The sequence below is a fragment of the Melanotaenia boesemani genome, chromosome 15 (genome assembly GCF_017639745.1).
Source record: "Melanotaenia boesemani isolate fMelBoe1 chromosome 15, fMelBoe1.pri, whole genome shotgun sequence".
NCBI classification, from domain to species: domain Eukaryota; kingdom Metazoa; phylum Chordata; class Actinopteri; order Atheriniformes; family Melanotaeniidae; genus Melanotaenia; species Melanotaenia boesemani.
The window spans coordinates 34,273,588-34,282,678 of NC_055696.1; the positions used below are offsets into that span (position 1 = coordinate 34,273,588).

General features: G+C 47.0%; 1 protein-coding gene across 1 annotated transcript; it reads right to left on the reverse strand.

Moving 5' to 3' along the window:
* Nucleotides 1-424: 424 nt before the first annotated feature.
* LOC121654677 lies at nt 425-7,671 on the reverse strand. The gene is made up of 2 exons (XM_042008912.1): nt 5,146-7,671; nt 425-2,485 (listed from the first exon to the last, which is right to left on the reverse strand). Exons 1-2 carry the CDS (start codon nt 5,305-5,307, stop codon nt 1,964-1,966), a joined length of 684 nt encoding a protein of 227 aa, XP_041864846.1. The 5' UTR covers nt 5,308-7,671; the 3' UTR covers nt 425-1,963.
* Between the last annotated feature and the right edge of the window lie 1,420 nt (nt 7,672-9,091).

Here is a 9,091-nt window from a genome sequence, read left to right on the forward strand (position 1 = left end):
TTTATCAAAAGGGCTGCTGATATTAAGAGTCTGCAGACAGAGGTCTTTAATGATCCTTTATTTGGCCGACCAGGGGGGACACCCCTTCAGGACAAAAGACCCCGTACAATCATTCTCCCAAGCTTATATAGCCTGCCTGTCACTATTTTCAGACACACAGTACCCAGGTATGCAGCCTTGTAGGGCTGACTGGTTGACATCATTTTGATATCATGTTATAATGTCATCCTATTAATATTGTGCTGACCAGGGCAACTGCACCTGTTGTTTTTCAACTCTGATGCATTCAAACTTCCACATTTCCCCCTTTCAAATATTTCAGAGTAATCGGCCCTAAGACGATACTCTGAAACTTACAATAGGGAAACCTTTTTTAAGCACACTTGTCCACACACGCAGGTCTCAAGCATAACATAGGAGCCAATCTGAACCTCCCGTACGAGGGCGAAAAAAACCCCGAAGGGAGAAAAAAATTCCCCCGTGCCCCCCCTGTTGGGCGAGCACCGGTAACTTTTGATCTTACTTGACACTCAGGCACGGGTAGGCCAGTGGACCCCTGCACGAGACCTTCTAAGCACTATGACAGCAAGTAACCATACACACACAACAAAGAAACTCCATTACAATCTGTTTTCACAAGGATAACCTATTACAGAGGATTTCTGACTACAAAAACCACACGTGAATAACACAAGATAGAGTCTTTTTCCAGGCCGGAGGCAAACAGGAGTGTTGGGTCACCAGCCTTCCGTTACAGGCTGCTGCCCCTTTTGTCCAACCGACTGTAGTTCTCTTGAGACGTCAAAGGTCCAACTCAGTACGGACCAATTGGGCAGCCATGATGAAGGATGTCTGTTTCTTGAGACTCGTACTCCATGCTCTCCTCAGGGCGGGAACGATGCACATGCCAAACAAGAAAAGAAGGATCAGAACCAAAGCTGACCCAACTCCCACCTTTATCAATACATTTTTCCAGTCAGCCATTAACTGGTCCAACCAATCAAGGGACCAGTCGCTCTTCCCAGCATGCTCCCAAGAGTTGTACTTGTCTGGGATAACAACCGGAGGGGCTCCAGGCGCCTTTGAGCACCATATGCATTCCTCCGAAGTCATTTCCTTTACTGACAGCCAAGCCCAGCGATACCAAGTGTTGGCCATCGCTTCCTTCCATAAGTAATCTTTACTAGGTCTAAACCCTCGTACTTCCGGTTGCCCCTTTACATCCTCCCCCCCCTCTAATGTTTTATCATGATAACTATCTACCAAAGTATCTAACCCTAGAGGGGGAAGAGTGAATGACTCAACCACCCCACTGTCTGGTTGGCCATCAGCAACCACGGTGGGCTGCGGTTCAGGTGTAAAAGCAACTTTATTCACAACAGGGGTATTAACTGTGGTCTGGTAAGAACTTACAACCTTCCCAATCTCCAATAGACCTTCCAGTGTGTTCCAAGCAGCAGCCCATACCTGGTCAACCATTAAGGATGTTATACGTGCTAAGTGTTCATACCCCAGTCCTCCTGGTACTGACTGATGGTTACCTATTCCTGCCTGTGGGCGTGGAGTAATGATTGCTTCAAGACCAACCTTATCCGGCTCCAGGGCCGGAACCACAGCTAGAGGGGGAGTGGGCCCCTCCTTTACAAAGTGAACTCCCCATTGCTTGGCAGTAGCAGCTGTGGTAACATAAACACTTAAGTCTGAGCCCAGAGGTTCTAGCCTGGACCCCAAAACCTCACCTCCCTGAGCACCGCTTTTATCATCCACCCCAGGATTCACTGGAATGTTATGGCCCTCTACATCTAGTTCCTTAATTGATCTTACTTTCCGCCTATGTTGTGCCAAAAGGGCAACATCTGTCTGAAATACTGAGTCACGGGTGGTGTGTAGATGTGTGCGGGTGCATGCCGGCAAGAGACCTGACCGATAATGACATTTGGCATGTGAGTCGTACTCCCCTTGGTCACTGAGGTCGCTCCCTCGTTGCGCAGTTGCCCCTCTGTTTCCTTGAGAAGGCCCTGGTGATGGGACGACGTGGTGACTGTTGCTTCGGGTCCGGATTGGTTGAATTGTCCCTGCCGAGATCCCTGTCTCGCCCAGAAGAAGAAACCAAAGGAATGTCAACCACAACATCATCGGGCGGGAACTCTGAATCTGCCCTGACAGGACTATCTTCGTCAGATGCATGCGAGGCGATACTTCCCCTTTTGGGGGACTGGTCATTTGAGAACGCTGTACAGTCCGACCAGTCCCCAGGGCCCGTTTTGCAGTTGTTGGTCGTAGGTGCCAACGAGCAATGGTTCAGATGATGCCAAGCGACGCTCCCCTCAACCTGGACCGAAGTCGGTGTGGCACGGACCACCGTGTAAGGACCTCGGCGTCTAGGAGTGTTCCACTTTCTTCGAAACTCCTTAATGTACACCTTATCCCCGGGCACCACTGGACCAGATGTCACAGAGACTGGTTTTGGCTCGTTCGCTTTTTCCTGAAAATAAATCGCTTTATGGATAGCAGACAACTGTTTCATATAACTGTGCAGCTCCTTCTCCAACTGCTCCAGTGGGGGTCCTTTGAAAGGACCCCGAAACTGCGGACCCGGCATAGGGCGACCTGTTAACATTTCATGAGGAGACAAATGTGTGACCCGATGAGCTTGCATGCGGTAACTCATTAGGGCCAGCGGTAATGCGTCATGCCACCGCAAACCAGTACATGCACAAATCTTATTAATTTTTGCTTTAAGTGTGCCATTCACTCGTTCCACCCCTCCTTGGCTGGAGGGAGTGTAGATACTTCCGTGTCGGACCTTGATTCCGAGCTGGCGCAGAACGCCCTCATAGACCTTGTTAATAAACGCTGGTCCCGAGTCTGATGAAAGGATGGATGGTAAGCCAAACCTAGGGATTACCTCACGGACCAGGAACTTCACAACCGTTCCCGCCCCCACGTCCTTCGACGGAGTGGCCTCCACCCAACGACTGAAATGATCAAAAACCACCAAAAGGTAGCTCTTACCGTGTACCGGGACCAACATGTCCACAAAATCTAAAATCAGATGACGAAACGGGCCTTCCGGGACAGGAATTGCGGAAGCGATGGGTTGTTCCCTTCCACCAGCACATGAGTCTTGTGCCAATACAGCCGCTGCATACATGTTACATCTGTTTGAAACATAAAGATGAAAAGTTTTATCATAGTCTGGCATTTTCAGCGCTGGGGCATTTTGCAGTTCCTGCTTGAGCACATCAAAAGCCACCAGTGCCTCTGTGGTCCACTCCAAAGACTTCTTTAAAGTCTTGGCTTCAGAGGACTTCAGGAGTTCCCTAAGCGGCGCCGTCTTTACTGCGTAGTCCTCCAACCACTCCGCGCTGAATCCTGTGATACCTAAAAAGGTCATTAGTTGCGCGCATGTCTGTGGACGCGGTGCTCGACTTATGCCTTTGAGGTGGTCAGGAGACAGAGCTATTGTTCCATGGGAGATTACTCTGCCAAGGAATTCCACCTGAGGCTGGCAGAATTGCAGTTTTGTCCGAGATGCTTTGTGTCCACAATCTGCCAGTCTCTGCAGCACTTTGATCGAGTCGCGCTGACAATCTTCAATGGTGTCTGAACAAATCAATATATCGTCTACATACCGGATTGGGACGCCGCTCAAATCCAGCTCCTGTAGATCCTGACTCACCACACGATCAAACCACGCGGGGCTGCTTGTCAGTCCCTGGGGCATTCTGGCGTAGCTGTATTGTCGACCTCTAAAGGTAAACGAAAACAGATATCGTGACTCTTCTGCCAGAGGGATACTGAAAAATGCTGAACAAAGATCCACTACTGTAAAAAACTTAGCTTTAGTAGGGATGGCATTCAACAGTGTGTGAGGATTTGCGAAGTCTGCAGCGACATCTTCAAGAATGGCATTGATTGCCCTTAGATCATGGACCAGTCGGTACTTTGATTTATCTGCTTTTAGAACTGCAAGAATTGGGGTGTTACAAGGACTAGAAATCTCAATCAGCACTCCTACTTTTAAAAAACCATCAATTAAGATTCCAATCCCTTCTTCATCTGCGGGATTAAGTTTGTACTGTGGCCGCCAAGGTAAAACTGCACCTGGTTTTAATTTGACAGTAACTGGGCTGGCTGAAACTGCCAGTCCCACATCCGTCTCATGTCTGGACCACAGTTGGTCCGGAACCTGTGTTAAAATATCAGTTTCCAGATCACTGTTAAATCCAAGGGGGTTGGTTTTGCATGTCATCATTATGTTTTTCCCTGGTAGCACCACCATCTGAGGTGTTGCTTGTAATGACAGGTCACACCTAATTCTTAACATTGATCCATTCTCTGAAAGAGAGATTAATGGGTTCTCTGTACTGTTCCATGTTAAATGCTCTGCATTTCTTACCATCGGACCGAGGTCCCTTGAATGGTATCCTGGGTTTACCAACAGTGTAATGTGTGGTAAGGATTGAGTAACACAGTACCATTTATCAATAAAGGTGTTCCGGTTTACCTTTAATGCTGCACCCTGGCCTCCAATCAGGATATATGGAGCCTGTATTTTAACCATCACTCCATCCGTCTCCTTTTCCCACTTATCCTGAAAGGTTGAGCTGGCTGATGGATCAAAGAACATTGTACAGTGAGGAGGTAATTTTGGTGGAGAACCTTCCGGGGCCCAGGCCTTCATGCATGCCTTCCATTTCTCCAACTCCGAACCCAGAGGCCCCTCTATGTTCCCCAGCCAATAAACATTTGCTGGTTCTGCTTGGGCATTCATTTGTAAGTTTAATCCACAACTTTCCACATATATTCCCAAAGGTGAACATAAAATTTTGAGCCCAAGTTTACAAAGTGCATCTCTTCCTAACAGATTGACAGGAGTTTGGTCCGAGACCAAAATGGGTATTTTAATTTCATCATTACCTACTTTCATTTTTACGGGAGCAGTAATAGGAACCAATTGACTTTTTCCCGAGAATCCTACTGTCTTCACAAAGTTGTTTGACATGGGAAGGTTCTTGGCAAGGGATCCCTGTATGCATGAATGAGTCGCCCCCGTGTCAATCATCATTTGGACCTGTCGATCCTCAATTTGGACATTTATCATGGGGTCAGTGCGTGTATGCATAATCAATGGGTACGAACCTTTACCCGCAGGATCCTCGGGACCCCCCTAAAACTGAGAGGGTCTTGGTTGTGGGCCACCCAGGGGTCCACCTCCACCTCTTCTAGGGAAGCCTCCGTTTCTTCCAGGACCACCTGCTGGGAGGGGCATAAGCCGTGGGCACGCCCTTGCAAAATGTCCATACATGCCACAATACCAGCAGCGGTTGGATCCCTGCCACGCCCCAGACGAGGGAGTACCAAGCCTTGAGTATGAAGGACGGAACGGCTGGGGACCCCTAGCGGCCTGTGTTGACTCAGGAACTCCAGCAGTCCGTCCCGCACCTGGATCTGTGAACACAACAGCTTGAACCTTTTCTTTCAGCTTGCCTTGCAAATCATTTAGTTGCATCTGTGCCAGCTTCCTTTGAATCTGGAGGTCCTGTTCAGAAGTCTTAGTTAGGTCTTTCCTGTATCGGGTTACTGCATGAACCACATGATCACGGAACTGTTGCGCTGGCATAGATGTTAGACCAACGACATCCTCCAAACGTCTGCTGACATCCTTTGGCATTGAATCGATGTATGCTGCTGGGTTCTGGTCGTCCTTCAGAGGTTCCCCTTTTAAAGCATCAACATCAATTTTATTAGGGTACTGTTTGCGTATTCCTTGCCAAATCACCCCCTTATAGGCTGCTAATTCTGTTCCATCTGCCCTTTCACTCAAAATCCAGTCCAGTTCATTGTCTCTGAAAAACTGCTGCATTTTAGACAACCCCAAAACCTGAGCGAGGACAGCTTTGATGTCACCCAGTGAAAGAAATGTTCCAGCCGTGTTTGATTCCAAAGCCTTAATCCACTTGCCTCCTCCTGCGGATGTTTGAGGGAGCTCTGAGACCAAACCTGTCAGGTCCCGAGCTGAAAAAGGATGATAATCAGCCCTTGTTCCCCGTATCAGAATTGGGAACTCCCCCCCCTTCAATCTGTCAGGAGGTCTGATGTTAGGTCTGTATCTTAAATCATATTCGTCTCTAGGGACCCCTGTGGACGTGCCGGGTTTCTGTAAGCATGCAGGCATGGAAACTCCGCCTCCTGAAGTGGCCCCCTCCACCTCCTCATTTAAGTCATCTATTTCCTGTTCCATCTCAACTATCTGGCTCCGTCCCAACTCACGTTGCAAATCTTGCTGACGTGGTCCTAAGTTCATCCAAAAGCTATCATCTGTCTTACCAGGATCGAAAGGTAACAGTTAATGATTCCAGACTGACGTCGCTGTGTACTACAGTATTTTGGAATGGCCAGATGGGGAGGAGTTTCCTGTTTTTCTCGAGGAGAATGTATAGAGGTTGAATGCCTTCCTACCTGGGCGTGTGCTTCCCCAGTGCCCTGTAAGGACGCACCCCGCTGTTTGAAGTTGGGTGGGTCTGGTTGGGGCAATGCATCAGTAGGAGGTCCCTTCTCCGCGAGCCCTGAAGCAGCAGATAACCTATTTTGGATATCACTTACATTTCCGGGTACGCCAGCATCAGTCAGTCCCCCTAGAAGGCTCTGCTGGTCATCAAGATTAAAGTCCCCATCAAATTTTATCGTTCCTGTTAAATTTGGAAAAAGTTCGGCGTTAGTACAGTTTCCAGTTTCCCCTGGACTATCCGTGAAAGACACAATCGTTTTAACATTTCGTTTAATTGGCTTGCTAATTTTAAATAAATTTAAAATTTCCAATTCAAGCTGTCGTTTCTTTTGTCGTTTCTTAGAATTATTTTCAGCTTTGTAATCTTCAATGCGATGTTGCATTAATTCACAAATCTGTGGGTCAAAGCTTCCTGTAACAGGCCATGGATTTATCAAATTTTTAGTTCTTTTGCACCATTTTTCAGACATGTGTTGAATCTCTTTCATCCTATGGGGATGACGAATGCCAACAATAGCCTGTGGCGTGCTCATTGTTATCCTATTTAATCAACCCTGCTTTTAATACAATATGATAATCATGCAACTCAAACGAAAACCACTTGGGTGCGCCGCAGCTCCGTTTCCTGTTTCTAGGCGTCGGTCCAATGGGAGGAGTCGTGTTCTGTTGGAAGGAAACCAAAAGAGTTCAGCGGTCTCATTTTAACAGTTATAATAGTACAGATTACATCCTTGTAGCTGCACGAGAGAAGAGCACTATTTTATTTTGTCAGTGCTTGTCTCTATGCGCGTTAGCAAGTAGCTTAGTGTCAGATTTCACCAGACCACTATTTGTGAGTTGGGGAACGAGTCAATTTATGCACTGCAATACAGATTAATTTTTCAACATGCAGCATGCAATATTACTGCAAACAGAGGCCTCTGTCTTATGCATAAACTTTCTTCCAACAGTTACTTGCAGCGCTGCTTCAATCTCCAGTTACACTCAGTCACGCATTCCTTTCCACATTTAGTCCATTCTTTGACACACAAGCTTACTCGGTGTCCAGTTTCGCTCAGACACACACTCACTCAGACAATTCATCCTCAGCTTTTTCCTCCTCTCAAAGGAGAGTTTAAAGCTTTCTTCTCTTATTTTTTCTCACAGAATTCACAAGTTTACTTTCAGCGAGAGAGGTAAGGCAATCAAGGAATAGTCACACACTCAGTCAGTCACACATTTCTGTCCGGTGCATCACCCACTATCATACACACACTTCAACAGCTGAGCAAATCACCATTAGTCAGAGGAGAATAAACAGTCAAGACCAGTTTAAAAGTCACAAGTTCGCTCCCAGTGAGCAGTCCAAAGAAGGAATATGTCAACAGTCAGTTTATAAAGCCTTTTTTCCTTCCTTTTTTCTACGTACGTTATTTAATGTTGCAACAAAGTTTTTCACAGCTGTACTGCGCTAAGCCCCTTTTACGCAGATTTCCCGGGTTAACAGAGCTTAAACCTTTCACTACTGGCTCTGTTTAATTTAGGATCAGATATTTGATCGATCTTTGCACCTTGCTTTCCTATGAACCTAGTCATAAGCTACTCACACCCACTTAACTGACCCCGTACAAGACCAGACTATGGCTCGCAATCTTGCGGGCCCTGTGTTTAACTTTTTACTAAATTTGAACTCAAAACGGATCGATCGGTGCCTTCACATCATTTTCACTTTTACTTCACTTTCACTACTATTTTTGTTGCCAATTTACTTTCGCCGCTATACTGACCCTCCTCTCAAAGTTCCCGGGCGACCGCGTCCAGTAACGCCGAGGTTTTGATAGGGCCTTGAAATGTTACACCTTAAAACTGACTCCCCTCCCACTAATTGGTGGAGTCCTCCGCCTATCTCCTTAAACTGAGCCCCTTTCCACTAGGCTGGTGGGCTCCTCAAAAACTACTTTATTTCTCCTTAAACTGAGCTTCCTCCCAGCTACCTCTGGTAAGGCCCTCATAAACTACTTTATTTGTGCGCACAAATTTATCTGTCTGGCAGAGTCACACAGCAGCTGTATAACTAAGTTCAACTTGTAGCCAGGACGGCCCCCCCGCCTCGACTCACTTCACCCAGAAGGATTTAAAATGGGGCTTACCTCCTTGAGCGGTGAGTCGAAACGGTCCAGGCGTCCGGCCCCAGCGGTTAACTGGCTGGCTCGCCAAATGTCGTAGATAAATTCTTTATCAAAAGGGCTGCTGATATTAAGAGTCTGCAGACAGAGGTCTTTAATGATCCTTTATTCGGCCGACCAGGGGGGACACCCCTTCAGGACAAAAGACCCCGTACAATCATTCTCCCAAGCTTATATAGCCTGCCTGTCACTATTTTCAGACACACAGTACCCAGGTATGCAGCCTTGTAGGGCTGACTGGTTGACATCATTTTGATATCATGTTATAATGTCATCCTATTAATATTGTGCTGACCAGGGCAACTGCACCTGTTGTTTTTCAACTCTGATGCATTCAAACTTCCACAGAAGTCCTAGTCTTTGTTGGGTAACGTCCTTTGAGTTTTGGATTTCTCCCAGCTCCACAACACCT